At 40.5% G+C, this 17585-nt stretch overlaps 1 protein-coding gene across 5 annotated transcripts in view; it reads left to right on the forward strand.

The window, feature by feature from the left end:
* NUDT14 (nudix hydrolase 14) overlaps positions 1–17585 on the forward strand; it is an 81819-nt gene that overhangs the window by 38003 nt on the left and 26231 nt on the right. For 4 of the 5 annotated variants that reach the window (XM_030558593.1, XM_030558595.1, XM_030558598.1 and 1 more), the window contains exon 2: positions 9567–9610. In XM_030558593.1, coding sequence (XP_030414453.1) covers positions 9567–9610 — 44 coding nt within the window. Of the gene's footprint in view, positions 1–4230; positions 4388–9566; positions 9611–17585 lie in introns of all 5 variants that reach the window. The other variant, XM_030558596.1, reaches the window with a different exon arrangement.

Below are 17585 nucleotides of genomic sequence, written 5' to 3' on the forward strand. Positions count from 1 at the left end.
TATCAGGGAGGGATAGAAAAGAAATCTGTATAAAATTTAAATTAAAGCTGTATAGAATTGTTTTATTTTCTTGAACAAAACATTTTAAAAGTGTATTTTACCCAGTGTGTAGCAAAGCAGGTAAGCAACAGGGCTAACATGCAAGGCTCCAATGAGCACTCATCTTCTCTCCGCAACAAAACTGACCTACTGTGTTCAATAGTGTTCTAAGTCTTGTAGTTAACTGCAACTGATGCAGTTTTTAGCAAGTTCGGTTTAGAATGTTCTTGTTAAAGTGCTAGAAGAAAATGCTGCTTTAACATGATCAATCTGGTTATATCCCAAATGCTCCTAAACATTTCAGGCTACAAAAAAATACAAAAATGCAGTGCAGCACAACTTTTGGTGTAGATGTTATTGGTATAATAGGCCACATTTTGCTTTCTATTAAACCAATGTTCAATGCTATTAATTTCAGTGGAGTTGCCCAGGGATAACAGCAGTATTTGACTCCATGTATGGACTATTCTATTGTAACAGAGAGCAAAATCTGTATACTTATAAAATTTTATTACCTGGACACATTTTCATCATTAAAGGCAAAGTTCTTTGTTGAGTGCTTGCTCATGTCCAGTCCACGTTAGGTGTGTGTATGCTGCATGCACAGTTGTTGGATATTTTTCCCTCAGTGGTATCCATCAGGCTGGCTAGAGCGCCGGCTCCACACCATCTCTGTTCCTTCTTACCGAACATGATAATCACTGGAAGAGCTCCTCTTGCTTCGGTAAACTCCTACTCAGTGGTCTTGGTTTAGTCATTTTTCCCTGGTTTCCCTATCCCAGTTCTTTATTTTCTCCGTTTGGACTGTTGTAAATTACGTGTATATAGTTAGTTGATACTTCTCACCCTATTGGATTTTCTTCTGCTCCTAGTGCTGGGCATGTCCCAGTCCCTGGGTTTCAAGCCATGAGCCTCCTGCAGCAAGTCCATGTCTGTGAGTGACCTGCACTCAAGTTGTCTGAAGGGCTTGGGAGAGAGTCATATCAGGGACTGCTGCCTAAACAGTTGAGACTTTAAGCCCTGTACCAAGGACGGGGAGGCCAGGTTGAAGTCCCTCTTGATGGAAGTGGTGCTCCCTCCCTCTTGGAGTCAAGCTGGTCCAGCTCGGCACTCGTTGAGAGCTGTTGGGAGAGACTCTTGGCATCATTCTTCTTCACCAGTGCCGAAGAGGAAATATAAGAAGCAGCTGGCCCTGAGGGAACGTTCCCCCACTCTGAAGAGAGCCAAGTATGGGGAGCACAGTGGAGTGCGATCTGAGTCTGGCTACTCATCTGCCCCCACTCCGAGGGCGGCACTATCAACTCCGCCTCATAGGCAGGACCATTGAATTCAGACCTGGACCATTCCTTGGCACAGGAGAGTCAATGTGGCACCAGCAGGACTGTGGTACTATTTACACCAGAGGCGTTCATTGAGACCAGGGACTTGCTGGCAACCCTGACACCACTCGCTCTACTCCCAGACCAGATCTCACAAGATCACAGCCAATTGTTACATCCGAACCTCAAGGCCCTTAACCTCACCATGTGGAAGCTCTATGGTTAAACTCAGCGGAGTGGGCCTATTCAGGGGAAGTCCACCGGGTATTGCTAGATAGTAGGAAACCATCTACTAGACACCCTTACCTTGCCAAGTGGAAGCATTTCTCTGTGTGGTCATCCCAACAAGGCCCCTTACCCCCTAGGTCACTTCTCCAGTCCATGACAGAGTATCTACTTCATCTGAAACAGAAGGGCTTAGCCATTTCATTGATTAAGTTACACCTAATGGCCATTTCCACCTTCCCCCTCTGGTGGATTGTACATTATTTTTTTTTCAAGGGCTTTGAGAGCCTATAAGTGCAGATCCATGAACCCGTTCCATCGTGGGATCTAAACCTGGTCCTGTTAAGACTCTCAGACTCTCCCTTTGAGCTGGTGGCATCATTCCCCTTGTTGTCAGGACCAGATTAACTCTCCTGTGGGCCTGGGGCTATTAGATTTTGTGATGTCCTTGTATGCAAGTCTTCTTCCTGGGAGGGAGGGACGGGGGTGTGGGCTCTGGGAGGGAGTTTGGGTAAAGGAGGGAGATTCTGATCTGGGGCAAGGAGTTGTGGGGAGGAAGGGTGTGTGTGTGAGGTGCAGGCTCCGGTTGGGAGGCACTTACCACAGGCGGCTCCCGGCCGGCAGCACAGCAGGGCTCAGGCAGGCTACCTGCCTGCCATAGCCCAGTGCTGCTCCCGGAAGCAGCTGGCTCCTAGCATGTCTCTGCGGGGAGGGGGTGGGGGGAGACAGTGTGTCTCTGTGTGCTGCCCGCACCTGCAAGCACTGTCCCTGTAGCTGTGAGGATGGTGGGGGCGGAGGCAGCGTGCATAGCCAGCGTGCAGAGCCACCTCCGCCAGAGGCCACAGAGACGTGCTAGGAGCCAGCCACTTCTGTGCTATCAGCCTGCCTGAGTGCCTGCTGCACCGTGGGACTTTTAGCGGTCCCGGAGTTGGAGATTGCTGCCACTGCCTTAATCCGTCCCTGCTTGTTGTACCTCTGAATAAAGAAAACAAACCACACCTTTAATTAGGCAAGCAATATTTATTTTGTTTATGATTTCCAAAGGAGATTAATGGAGATAGGCACTACTCCCATGGAATTTCGTTGAGAATTAGGCAGCTAAAATGCTGAAATCCCTCTCCAAAATCCCAGCCTATATCTTTTGTGTCATGAAGTCTGAGGCCATAAGTTTCATTACATACTTAACTGGAATTAAGAGGTTATTTAAATCTTTTATCTCTTTTTGTAAACTCTAAAAGGACTAATATTTTTATTTTTATTTTATTCCCCCACCGCCACCCAGTGAAAGGGGTTTAAAAAAGTAAAAGACTGACCATAATTTGTGCCCTGGTTTTTGAACTTGTGGAGCTTAATTAACAATAGGTTTAATATAAAACAGTTGTTTTCACACTGCTAAAGGTTTCATTCAGACTTGCTTTTCCAGAAAAAAAATGGATTATTTAGTTTCTCCCTATGTAATTTAATCTCTCTTTCAAGTAATATGAGACTGAAATTGTCTCACATACTGGCTTTCCTGAAATACAACTCTTGACTTAAAGATACCGTGTGGACTAGTGCAGTATTGCACCACAATAGAGCCTGATCACTAAATACAGAAAAGGGATATGGTTACTTTGTGCTTAGAGATTTATCAATTCACATAATATATATTATCCTAGGATATTGTTGGAATGCCAGCACTGCCACTTGAAACAGGTAAAGGCTAACATAACATGCAGTATATATTTTTCTGTGTAAGACATGTTTACCAGCCACTGCTGGAAGACAAGGTACTGGACTAGATGGACCATTGGTCTGAGCCAGTATGGCCATTCTTATGTTCCTGTTCTAAAATAATTGTTTAAATATATTTCAGATTTTATGTATTCATCTTTTTCACAGCATCTGTGTTTAAACCTTGCACAAGTCTGTTATAATTAATCTATATATATATATAGATTATATATCATTATATCATTGAGAGATATTTTGATCATTTTATAAGGTTTGTAAATGGCACTATTTTATAAATGTATGTATATGTTTTAATAAAATGAAAGTCTGATGTATTTTTAATTTCATGGAAAGATTATTCTGTTGGAATGATAATGAACATAGTTATTGGAGCTTCATTTCACCCAAACTCCACAACAGCATTGGGAGCAGAACACCATCAAAGGCAGAAATGAGTTATTTCCACACATATGGAGAAGCAAGAATAAAGTGACCTACTTCATCAGTGCAATTTTAAAAACTACAGTCTGTGTAGCAAAAAGCTTGTTTAGGATGACTTCTATATGTATAAAACTATGCATCATTTTATGCTGTGAATATATATCTTGTGTTAAAAAGAGAAAATAAGTCAATACAATGATTCTACTTACTGCTGGACAAAGCTGGTTAGATTTAATGTACTGTAAAGTACATAGAGCAGTATAGGAACCATTGGTAACTGTTTACATGCTATTAATAATTAGCAGGCTTTATGCTAGTCTGTTAGCAGAGAGCCAGGCATTTGGCACAATAGAAACTCAACTCCATACAGTTGACTTCAAATTACGTTAGACTTGGACAATAAAAGTGAATGGTGCTCATTTGAGTTTCTGCCACTGTAAACAATGGGATGTTGGAATGTTTCATTTGTTTATTGATTTATTTATTTGGACAGGTGCAGGTTGGATATATGAAATGGATTATTATTCAGATATAGCCACAAGATACACTTACAGCACTATCTGATCAATGCATGATGATGAACAGCACATTGAAGGACTCAAGGCAAATTAGTTTAACCCTTTTATGGGTGTGACACTGTACATTAAAAAGTCAGTAATAAGTAAACCTTTCAATGTATTTACCATCTAGATCAGGGGTAGGCAACCTATGGCACGTGTGCCAAAGGTGGCACGCAAGCTGATTTTCAGCGGCATTCACACTGCTCGGGTCCTGGCCACCGGTCTGGGAGGCTCTGCATTTTAATTTAATTATAAATGAAGCTTCTTAAACATTTTGAAATCTTATTTACTTTACATACAACAGTAGTTTAGATATATATTATAGACTTATAGAAAGAGACCTTCTAAAAATGTTAAAAACTATTACTGGTACACGAAACCTTAAATTAGAGTGAATAAATGAAGACTCGGCACACCACTTCTGAAAGGTTGCCGACCCCTGACCTAGATAATGAACTATATGTGTGCAAATGCTAGTCATTTTCACAGAAAACCTGGACTTCCTGTCCTAATAACTCCTTTATTTCTCAGAGGGGCAGCCGTGTTAGTCTGGATCTGTAAAAGCAGCAAAGAGTCCTGTGGCACCTTATAGACTAACAGACGTATTGGAGCATGAGCTTTCGTGGGTGAATACATCCGATGAAGTGGGTATTCACCGACGAAAGCGCATGCTCCAATACGTCTGTTAGTCTATAAAGTGCCACAGGATTCTTTGCTCCTTTATTTCTGAGTTTCTTATTTTCTGTTTAAAGTTATGTACAGTTCATAGGCCAGATCCCATTACTGTAAATGGGGGCATATTTTAGCAGAAGGGATTCAGATTTCGTGCATCTGTGTTGGGAGCACAGCAGACCATGGTACTAGCTCCACAGTATAATTTTCCTCAGCTCTGGAAACCCTTCTATAAGTGTTTCATGGCAGACAGGTTCTGTAATTTGCAAAAGAATAGGAGGGCAGTTGAGGCCAGGAGGATTGCTGCACCTCAAGGCATAATCTCAGCAATCCCACAGGGATTAATTGCCTAAATTTAAATGAATGGGATCTCTTCTCCCTCTCCATAATCTGAATATCTGCCTTCCTCAAAGGGATTCCTCAAGTGAGCAATAATAGTGGGGGGCATAAATGAAGGCATGATGGCTGCATTTAAGGTATACTGCAATATGGGGAGCAAATATAAAGGCCCAGGGGCTTCATGCAGATGTCTCTGGCCTCTAGAAGACTTCTTAAGATCTGCATTCCCCCCTGTCATGTGCACCAATGGGCATACTACAACATTCTCTGCAATTGTACAAAAGGAAATTCTTCTTCGAGTGATTGCTCATGTCAATTCCAGATAGGTGTGTGCGCACCACATGCACAGTTGCCAGAAGGATTTTCTCCTAGCGGTACCCATTGGGTTGGCTGTAGAGCCCCCTGGAGTCATGTCTTCAAGGCAGTGTATATAGGTCTCTGCTGACCTGCTGCCTCTTCAGTTCCTTCTTACTGCCAATGACAGTCATTGGAGCAGCTCCTCTCTTGCTAACAGCAAGCGATCCCCTAGTAGACTTTTTCTTATTGTTTCTTATAAATAGTTAAAAAAAAATAATATTAGTTAGTTCAAATAGTCTTAGTTAGATTTAGATAAGTTTCAGTTGAGGGTTGTCCCCCAACCAGCGAGGGCAGGAGATGGGCACACAGGCTGACACTGCTGCGGAACCTGGCACCAGGGCCAATACCAAGAAGGCTGCAGGCCTAGAAATCAGCAGCACTCCCATCATGGCATTTCAGTGCAAGAGGATCCCTGCGAACCAGAGGGTCAGGAAGGTCCAGTGCCCCTTTGAGCATCTTCCTCAGTCTCCCCAGATGAAGTGGTGGCGGGCACTTCCACTACACTGCCTACCATGGACAACAAGGCATACCAAGAGTTGCTCAGGAGGGTGGCTCAAAATTTGAGCATGCAGGCAAAGGAGGTGTTGGAGGAGGCCAACCCTATGGTTAACATTCTGGTCCCTGAAGGTCCTTCAGGGGTGTCTTTGCCCCTCATTAAGACTATACATTAAACCACTAAGGTGTTGTGGCAAAAACCCGCCTCTCTTTTCTCCCCACCCCCACAGCGAAAGGGGTGGAGAGGAAATATTTTGTGCCCTCCAAACAGTATGTTTACTCATCCTCAGCCAGTACTCTGGTGGTAGAGGCTGCCAACCAGAAGAAAAGGCAGAGACAACTGGGGCTGACTCCTAAATCCAAGGAGGTGAAGAAGCTGGATCTCTTTGGTAGGAAGGTGTATTGTACTGGGGGGCTCCAGCTTCACATTGCCAATCAGCAGGCAGTCCTTAGCCACTAAAACTGTAATTCCTGGAACCTGCTGTCCAAGTACCAGGAACTGCTTCTGGCAGATTCCCATTTAGAGTTTGTGGCTGTCCTGGAGCAGGGCAAGGTCATCGCGAGGATCTCCTTGCAGGCCTTCCCTGACTTGGTGGACTCAGAAAGCCATACGATGCAACTGCAATAGCAATGATACGGAGCTCATGGCTTCAGGTGTTGGGACTCACAAATGAAGTCCAACAGACGATTCAGGATTGCCTTTTGACTGTTTAGGACTCTTCTCGGAGCAAACAGACACTAGGCTCCACAGCCTGAAAGACTTGCGGGCAACCTTGAAGTCTCTGGGGCTTCATATGCCAGCCCATTAAAGAAAGCCATTTAAGCTGAAACCCGCCCCTCGCTTGTACTCAGATCCTCCTAGGCAGGACTATAGCAGAAAGCAAGGCTGGAGTAATAGACGGAGGCCCTCTCAGTCCTCCTCTGACCCAGGGCCAAGGTGCAGTAAAGCAGCCTTCCGCCTCCAAACCAAACTTTTGAAGGGGGTCATGCACAAGTTCAGATCCAGAATCCTTTCCTTCCCTTTGTGAATTTTCTATCCCATTTCTGCCACCCTTGGGCTCAGATCACCTCAGACCAATGAGTCTTGAGCATGGCAGAGTTGGGATTTTCTCTCCAATTCTGTTTCCTCTCACCTTCCCACCCACCTTCCCCATCCCTCTTCAGGGGCCCTTCTCAGAAGCAACTTCTAGTGCTGGATGTGCAAACACTCATACAACTCAGGGCAGTAGAAGAGGTCCCTCTGGAATTCAGGGGCAGGGAGTTCTACTCCCGGTGTTTCCTGATACCAAAGGCCAAAGGTGGGCTCAGGACTATTTTAGACTTGTGAAACAGATTCATGAAGAAGTTGAAGTTCCGCATGGGCTCGTTGTCTTTCATTATTCCCTCCCTGGATCCAGGGGACTGGAATACCCCCTCGACTTGAAGGATGAGAACTTTCACGTGTCCATAATTCAATCCCACAGACAGTTCCTCTGTTTCATGATCAAAAACACCCACTATCAGTTCACGGTCCTCTCCTTTGTCTTCTCGATGGCCCCTCGGATGTTCACCAAGTGCGTGGCAGTCGTGGCAGCCTTTCTACAGAAGTGACAAGTGCAAGGATTCCTATACCAGACCACTGGCTAACCAAGGGCCGCTCCCAGACCCAAGTAGAGGCCCACGTGAGCCTGGTGCAGACGACATTCCACAGGCTCAGCCTCATTCTGAACGTGGCAAATCAACCATAACCCCAACTCAGAGGAAAGAGTTAATCAGAGCTCTCCTAGACTCAGGTCGGGCTAGGGCATTCCTCCCGGAATCTCGCTTCCTTGCCATGGGCACCATCAGGAAAATTCCTCACTAATATGGCACAAAATTGCCTGAAACTGCTCAGCCATATGGCTGCTTGCACATATGTGATACAGCATGCCAGGCTACAGCTCCGTCCCCTTCAGGCTTGGCTAGCCCTGGTATACAGGCCGAACTGAGACCGCCTAGACAAATTGGTCTCACTCCTCCAGTCCTCGAGTCCCTCCCATAGTGGCATGATCCGCAAGCAGTATGTGCAGAAGTACCTTTCTCCAGGCCTCAACCATTGCTGTCCCTAGTCACAGATACATCGGCGATGGGATGGGGGGGACGCAGCCAGTCAGTCTCCTGTGGCCAGAGAAAAGGAACACTTTCTTACCCCACTGGCCCCCACCAGGAACTGACCTCCTCCTTTTAGCCAAGCCTGCTGAGCTCTGATTGGCTGCTTCCACAAGCCTCCTTTGGTCCTTCCTGGGGTGGGGTGGGGTGTAGTAAGACCACAGGTTCTCCAGTAGGGGGCCATGAAGGGCAAGGTACACCCCATCACAGTATCTTTTAGATATAAGTCCTCAACAGGTCTACCTCTTGTCTGTCCAGTTAAAGAGAGAGGCAGTTACCAAAAGAGGTGGTTCCTTCAGGTGGCTCCCAATTTATCATAAAAACCCAAAATATGATTTAAGGAGATAAATCTGTAGGCCACATTTCAGCTGATGCAAATTGGAATAGTTCCATTAGACTTCAGTGGAGCTTTGCTGATTTTCACCATCTGAGAACTTCTACTTAAGGTGATGGAAAAGGATTTATTCTTTTGTTGAGTTCAGCTGAGGTGTCTTAGTAGACATACCGTAGACTGTACAATGTGACGTTATATGTGTAAAACAAGTGTTAACATACCTATTAAATATGTGGGGGAAATGATTACAGTTTAGGGGGTGAAATTCAGCTGTGATGTTGGAAGCACAAGTCTATTGAATTTGGCCCAAGATTATCTTGGAAGTAAACAAGTGAATTGTAGCACAGTAGCTAGTTGATTATCAGTTTTCATAGGGTAACAATACAGAGATTTTATTCTGTTGCAAAATATTTGTAGCTGTTATGTGCATGCTTTTGCCATCTATAAATCAGGATAAGAATATTCAGTAACATATCCCTGTAAGTGAACATCGTTATACTGGAAACTAGAGCCCACATTGCCAAACACTCGGTCCCTAAAGCCAGTCTCCTTAAGCCATATGTGGATACTTAAATCAGAATAGACTGAAGTCACTGGGAGATACGGGCTCTTAGTACTTCTGAAAATCAGGCATCTTTGATTTAGGTGCCTAAATATAGTTAGGTGGCTACTTTAGGCACAGGTTTGCAACATATTTGCCTTTGCTCTTACAAAGTGGTAGGTAAGCATTTAGTCCCTTCCTCAGTCCTTTCCATTTTCTAGTTGAAAATTATATAGTTGTTCCTGCAACGCTACTGTTGTGGTCAAAAATCAATAAATATATTCCAGATACAGCCAGTCTTGCCAAGGAAGGAATTTGCTGTTGTTTAAATGATATTTGATTTCAGGTAGCCAATTTTCGCTGGGGATTAATTGTATTGATCAGTTTTTTGTTTTTTTTTCTAGAATGGCACTAAGAAGTTTTGGGACTTTATGAGGACACATGACAGGTAAATCTGAACAAATGAGCTCGTCTATTTTCTTTTACCTACGTGTCCTATTTCATTCAATATTATCTTCAACAATCCCAATCCCAATGTGCCAGATCCTTTTTCTCCTCATTTAGATCCCTCCTAAAGGCCCGCCTCTCCTGTGATGCTTGCAAATACTAGCCACCTTCAATAAAATGCCCTTTCAGACCCACAGTTTAAGACAGTGAATAAAAAGAATTGTCTACACAATGGGGTAATGCACACTATGGGGGTGAGAATTCTGAAGCACACTTTTGGTCCATGTAGACGAGGGATTCTCAAACTAGGGGTCAGGATCCCTCAAGGGATTGCGAGGTTATCACATGGGGGATCATGAGCTGTCAGCTTCCACCCCAAGCTCCGCTTTGCCTCCAGCATTTATAATGGTGTTAAATATATTAAAAAAGCATTTTTAATTTATAAGGGGGCTTGCTATGTGAAAGGGGTTACCAGTACAAATGTTTGAGAACCACTGATGTAGACTCTGCTGGTGCACACTAAAGATCCCCAGTGTGCTTTAGTGTAGTACTGTTTGAAAATATGCCATGTGCAATTATTTAGTTTACATGTGATGTAAGGAATTCTATTTTAAGTCTGATCAAGTCCTATTATTACAGTAGCCTAATTAATCTAGCAATGATGTATCAGGCAAAGCCTACCTCAAGTGACCTTGAAAAGAAAAGATTATAATCTCATAAAAATTCCCTAATCCTGCCACCCAATTTACATAACGCTGATAACAAATAGAGAATACATGCAGCAGACCTCATTCATGAGCTGTCCATTGCTTAAACATTCATTGAGTAATTTCCATCAAGTTTGTAAAATTCAAGTCTGATATTTGAAAAGTTCATGAATAAAAAATAAGGGTAAAATTAGACTAACCAATTTCCCAGCTCTATTTAAAGTAATAAATGTTTTACTGAACTGACCTTACTAGAAGTCAAATGGGAAGCTGCTTTGATGATGTGAGATCATCAGGTAAAACAACTGAGTGTTAGACTCAGTTGGACCCTTCTAGTAAATGGTGTCATGTGGCTACTTGAGAGATGAATGAAGTGGTAGGAGCAACCAGCCAGGCCTTTGCATATATTAATTTTTATCGAAATGGAGGATACAAAGGTACGAGTTACAGAAAGAATATTAAAAATTAGACGTATCTGGATCCATCAAAAAAAAAGTCTTTGCAGTACTTAAGGATGAGGATAAAAGGGATTGATATTTGAATATTACAGTTCACACTGACTGTTGAAATCTATCTGGAGGACAAACAGATTTCTCTCTACTTACTTATGGGTATGTATGTAGATTTTATGATCGTAGATACAAAAAATTGGACTGATAATTGATTGTTGGACATGCAATACTTGCCCTCTGGTTCCAGACAAACTAGTCCAGCTTCAGGTCATAGTGTTAATAATTTTTTTTTCTCGAAGGCAATTGCTTCTTATATGATTATTTTTTAATGTAAATCTTAGATTGTGCATACTAACAAAATGATAAACAGCTGGATGGAGATAAATACTATAGGACCAGTTTTCCATGAACTTCTTGAGAATATTATTTTTAAAGGACTTTTGTGGACATTTTTTAAATAGTTGGGAACATGACTGTATAAAAGGGCTACAGCCACATGTCACGCCATTCATCTCTGGTCACGTAACATTTGTTAGCTTAACATGTACAACAGCTGCCATCCTAACTTCTTAGTGATTACTGTGTTAAACTGTAGAATGTAGAATGTTAGTTTCACAAACAATTTAAATTCAACTTATGTCATTTCACTGGAACAACAAAACCTTCCTTTATTTGCAAGATTTCAGTTTTCTTACATAAGCCCTATCCATGAATATGAGACTAATCATAAACGGGTATAAAATGCTGTAAATTGACTGAAAACTGTTATTTTACCTGATTTTTTTAGTGGAACAGTTTGTGCTGGTTATATGGCTAAGTTTTTCTTTATAGTTGGAGATTTGTTGCTAATGTGTAATTGTTTGGTTGTCTCTGTTTTTGTGGCACAAAATACATGTACTCCATTTTGTTGTAAATTGTGTGCAGAGGGGAATGTTATTTTTTTATCATTTCACTAATATTATGAAAAGTGCTTTTTTAATTAGTCTATAATATTCTAAAATTGAATAAAAACACAACAAAACCAGATTGTAACTAAACCGATAATTGTTTTTGTAGTAGGGGTTCCCTTTGCTACTGGTCCCATGCGTCTGACAAAGTGGATATTCACCCACAAAAGCTTATGCTCCAATACATCTGTTAGTCTATAAGGTGCCACAGGACTCTTGGTTGCTTTTTACGTGAGTTTAATTGTACATATGTGTATTTGATGCAAGTATTTAAATGTATTTATTGATTATTTCAGTTCGTTACTGACAACTATTAAAAGAAACCTATCAACTTGAAAGCCACCTTTCTATCTGAAAATATTGTAATCTACTTTTGTTCTGATCCTACAGTAAGATCTGCTAGTGCAAACCCCTGTGGAGTTTCCTTGAAGGTAACAGGCCTTTGTGTTAGGCCTTTGTGTTAGGAGATCTGATTGCAAGATTGGGTCCTATAGTTAGAAATAACACCCAAGTGTATGGTAACTAAAAGAAGTTGGGTTAAAAAAATCCTTTAATTTTTTTCAGTTATTATTTAACATTTATATTGTGTTAGTGCTCAGAGGCCTCAACTATATCTGCGCCTCATTGTGGTAGGCCCCGCACATATAGTAAATGACAATTCCTGTCCAGTTGATCTAAACTTTATGCATTTGACAGCACATTGTTCATAGTCATTTCACTTTTTCCTCTGTGTTGTCTGTCAGTCAGTCAGTTTCTTTTCTGGAAAAATATTTGTAAGCATCAACAAGAGAACGATGGGGGAAAACATACATACAGGTTTTTTTAAATGGGATTTTTTGCTTATATTTCAGGGTGCTCTTTAGTGGGGGCTGTATCAGAAATAATTGCTTTTTTAAAATATCAGAATCTGAATTGTTTTGCTAAAATAGCATTGCTTATAGATCTTTGTAGTTAGAAGTCGTCCCAGGGTTTTTTGTAAGGCTCATTATTGTTAATGGAGGACAAGATTTTCAAAACTAGGAGTGAAATTCTGGCCTTTTTGACGTAAATGGGGTCAGCATTTCACCCAAAGTGTGTAAAGTTAGGCTCCCAAATCCATAAATTGACTTGACAGTGTCCCTCATACAAAAGTGTAATGGCTTCCTCGCAGAAATAAAAACAACTAAAATAATACAAATGAATAATTAATGCCTGTAAAAATAAACGGAAGTAATAAAACTAAAATTATCTTGACCCACTAAAACTAGATAGGTGTTCCCATTTAGATCATCCCTCACTCTAATACTGCTATATTTAGTACACTAAGAGTTTGAAATGTAATACTTTGGTTTTGTGTGCATCAACTTTGTAGAAGAATATACAGAATGTAAGAAGGTCAATACGCAGTGATAAAAATAGGAATAAGAAATAGTGTATGAGATGTAGAATTGGAACATAAGCATACAGTGCAGTGGTTGACACATAAGAGAATAGCTTTCAGGTTATGGTGTGAATTGGTATTAAGCAAAGGTGATGGAAGTTCACCAATTTAAACAGATGAAAAAATCAACATAAAGCACACTTCATGTTAAAAAAACAAACTTTGAAGTCACTGTAACATTAGTCACTGGAGTCAGTGGACATTGTCACGTAACTGGGTTATAATCTTTTGTAAATCTGAACAATGTCATGTGACTAGAGACAGGCAATAAAGGCCATTCTCTTACAAGTACTCTTGCGGCTCTTACCTAAATTCTAAACACACGTCAGATGTCACTGATCAGTGGCTTATTAGTAGTCCCTGAATTAAATATATGTTCTTAATGGAAAATTTTATGAAGTCATTCCTGAATATTTTAAGAGAGGGGAAAAAATCATCTCCTTTTAGAATTCAGTAGGGGATAAATTCACTTTATGGTTACAAAAGTAATCGCTATCTTACTTGATATATTTAATAAAAAGTCTCCACCCTTTAGCTGTTGCAAAGACTGCTGAAAAATACAGTTTTCCTGAAGGGCTTACAGGGAAGGATTTGCAAGGTCTGTAGGAAGTCCAAGAAATCAGTATTACGCTCCATAGTCTCCTGCAGATCTCACAGAAATTTTCTGTACTTCTCAACTGCTATGATGTATAGAGAAAAAGGTTCTTAAAACATACTCTTAAAGCTATTATAGACAGGAAGAGAAAAAATAGATATGTACTCATTTTACTACAACATGCTTTAAATTTAACTCAGTGAAGGGGGTCTGACCTGGCCCCTTTGCATCACCAAGCCCTGCAGTGGGCTTGAGCAATGCAGAGAGAAGGGGCACTGCCAGAGGAGCAGCTTCACTAAGAGATTTCTGCACCCCTTTCATGCCGTGAGGGCAGGCAAGATTTACGGGTCATGAGAGCTACACAAGTGGCATGAAGGAATTGTGGTCACTTTTTCCAGCCCATTGGCTGCAGCAAGCAGCTGTGGAGACTGCATTGCAGCCATATGCTCTGAGCACATTATGGGAGCGGATTACCATCCCTCTGCCTGTTCCCTGTGCTAGATCACTGGTGCTGTCTGTGAATGAAGTCGGTTTCATCCTGTGTGTATTTCCTATGTTATGTACGAATGTATTATGACATATTGTGAAATTTCACTTGTCTTCCTTTTGTATAAGAATTAATTTATTTTAACATGAAAACTAATATGATACATCAGTTATATGTTTTTGCTGGCTGACATGTGCTGCTGTGTGCCATGTCATGCTGCTATACCACAAATCATATTGTTCTCTGTAATGTAATGCCCTTAGGTTTGCCAGATTATGACAAGAGGCATTTTCATTATCGTGTTTCAAGTGGTGGTACAGAAGGTAGCACATATTTCAGCTCAGATAATTATATTATTTGTTTGCCTGCGATATTCTCAAATAACATGTACACCTCTACCCCGATATAACCCTGTACTCGGGAGCCAAGAAATCTTACTGTGTTATAGGTGAAGCTGTGTTATATCGAACTTGCTTTGATCTGCTGGAGTGCGCAGCCCTGCCCCCCCGGAGCTCTGCTTTACCGTGTTATATCCGAATTCGTGTTATATCAGGTCACGTTATATCAGGGTAGAGGTGTACTTAGGGCCTGGTTTTCAGCCGAGGCTTGGTAAGGCTTCTGTTTATGGGTCAGCAGTTTTACAGGAGGGTTCCTATGCTTTGGCTAGTACTTGATTACATCCTCAGGTCAGGTTCAGTCACTGTAATGAGGTAAAATTGACTGTATCTATATTTTTTCCTTTATTGTGTGGGAATAGGGTGGTAGTGAGCATCCGCTTATGTTTTAAAAAATTCTACTGAAAATCATTCTTAGATGGACTGATTAAAAAAATTTGTATAATTTGGTGCTTAACAAGTAGGTACTGTAGTTAAAATTTATATTTCAAATTATATATATGTTGATGGAATTGTTAATGCATCTTAAAAAATTGCTACAGTTCATTCTCCCACCAGCTTAGTGATTAACCAAACATGGGCTTCCTACTTTATGGTGTCATGAGCAACTTCCTGCTGCAGTTAGATTTACAGTGGGACAAATCTTCCTTTTCATTTTTTTCAAAGTAATGTTTGTTTTCGTAAATGTGCTTGTCTCATTTTGTATACAGAGTTTACTTAATATTAACTACATTTAAACAATGTTCGAAAATAACTTGGAAGTGTCATCAGAATTCATTAGTCTTTTAGACCTCTCTAATTATCTTTTGCCAAATCCACTTTATCTGTGATTAGTATGAAAGGCTGAATGTTTTTGTCAGAAGCTTATAGCTTTGCTTTTGTGATAGGCTGCATTTTAAGCATCTGTTTGGATTGGTGTTGGCCTTTGAAAAATGTAAAATGCTTTGAAGGAAGATTTAAATGAACCAATAAAGATTATGCATGCACACACGCATGCAATCTCAAGGCTATCTGTATTACAGTTAAAGTTCTGGGAAACTAAAGGTGTTGCATCGAAGGATAAATCAAAGGCTGCAGGTTTATTAAGTCTTCTGAAAATTTAAAGACTGTGTTTTTTCTGGCTTAAACTTCTAGGTACCTGATAAAAGAAAGAAGATAGCACTTAATATATCCCATTATACATTTCAGGGAAAATTCCAAATATTATTCAGGAGAAAAGAAGAGTTGAGCTGAGAAGTAACCTAGGGTCTTCATGTAATTGCCTGCTCTTCTGTGTTCACAAAGTCTTTTTTGGATAGGTTGTTCTAGGTGAACTGAGCTTCTTTGAAGTTTGTACCCCAAAAAATACTTAAGAATGTGACAGGTTTGGGATTGTGTTAGACCTCAATAGAAATTCTAATTTCATTTTTAAAAAAATAGTTTTAAAATTGCATGTATAGACATTTCTTAGTTGAATGGTAAAATTATGCAGTTTCTCTTCATCTCCTCTCGGACTGTAGCTTACTTCTCAAAGCTGCTTTATTTCTTACTAAATTTAAAGATGGACTCAATAGGAAGAACAGATGGAGAATTTGGGCTCCACTTTCTGATATGGGGGCGAGCAAAGAAAGCCAAAGTCTTGAAACTTCAAGAAAAAACAAGATCATGCTTTAAAACTGAAATATTTGAAGCAAAACTAAAATATTTTATTTCCCCTTCGTTTTTTCTTATCCGGTTTATTGGTGCTGGTATGTTGGCTCCCTTTCAAGCCAACCTAGGCAAAAACATTTTACATTAGTTTTTGGTATCCAAAAGTGCTCCACAAGGATCAAGTCTATAAAAGGTCATTTCTACAAAGATCTCTGTGGTTGCATGCTGTGCTTGGCTTTTTTCTGTGTACTGTACAAAGAAGATTCTTAACACTGGATATCACTTGAGAATTGAGATTCTGATTGATTCTGTTCTTTGCCCTATTTAGTCCTGCATGTCATCTTGGTATTTTTTTCCTAGGCATTTTCAGCTCTGACAATTTTTTGTTCTCTTCTCAGACCAATGCCAACTGAGTGCCCACACAATGCTCAGTAATACTCAAAGTAATGTATTCTGCCTAATGCCCTCACCAGGTGCTTCAGAATATATGAAAGTGGCCTGCAAGAATCATACTCATTATCAGTTAAAAAGTCTACTGGATTCTTAACCTTTTAGTAAAACAATCATGAGTGTCTGAGGAAGAAAACTAGTAAGTGGTTGCTTTTAATGTTTTTGTAGTGGGGGAGCTTGGATCATTCCATATTGATCAGATTATCCTAGATGTCTACAGGATGTGATATTGAGGTGCCTTGATATTGATTAAAGTTAAGGAAAGGTCAGTTTCTTTGCCCTTATTACCTCATCAACTACTTAGTATAGTATTAGTGTAAGCTCCTATAGAAACCTGGTCTCCAGCCTCTGGGAATCCTGTTTCATTCTCATGAAGACATGAGCCATCGCTGACAGTGCTGCTTTTAGCTGCTGTTATTATTTATTATATATATATTTTGCACATATGCATTTAAAGTTCCCATTGTTATGATACCTAGGGGCTATTAAAGGCCTTTCTTCCATTAAGAGATTTTTCAAGTTTTTTTGTTTCCAACATATGAAAAGCAATTAGTAAATGCTAGCAATTGCTTTATGGATTAACTATAACCCAAGTAATCAAGATAGCAGATTATGAAGCAAATTACTACATGGTGAAATTGTGCCCATACCAAAAAAACATACTGACAATCCTGAAATAAACATGATAATGGATTTGGCAAAGCAAATTTGAATTTTGCACTTGAAAAAAATATTTCAGTGGAATGGACTAAGCAGACTTTGTATTCCTCTTAGTATTGGACCGGTAGATCTTTACTCTTTTTTTAAATATAGCCCTTTGGAGATTCCACTTCCAGGAATATCATAAAATGTGTCAACTTCCACCATTACAAGGAATTTAGAGTTGGGCCAGAT

This window comes from Gopherus evgoodei, chromosome 4 (assembly GCF_007399415.2).
Source record: "Gopherus evgoodei ecotype Sinaloan lineage chromosome 4, rGopEvg1_v1.p, whole genome shotgun sequence".
NCBI lineage: Eukaryota > Metazoa > Chordata > Testudines > Testudinidae > Gopherus > Gopherus evgoodei.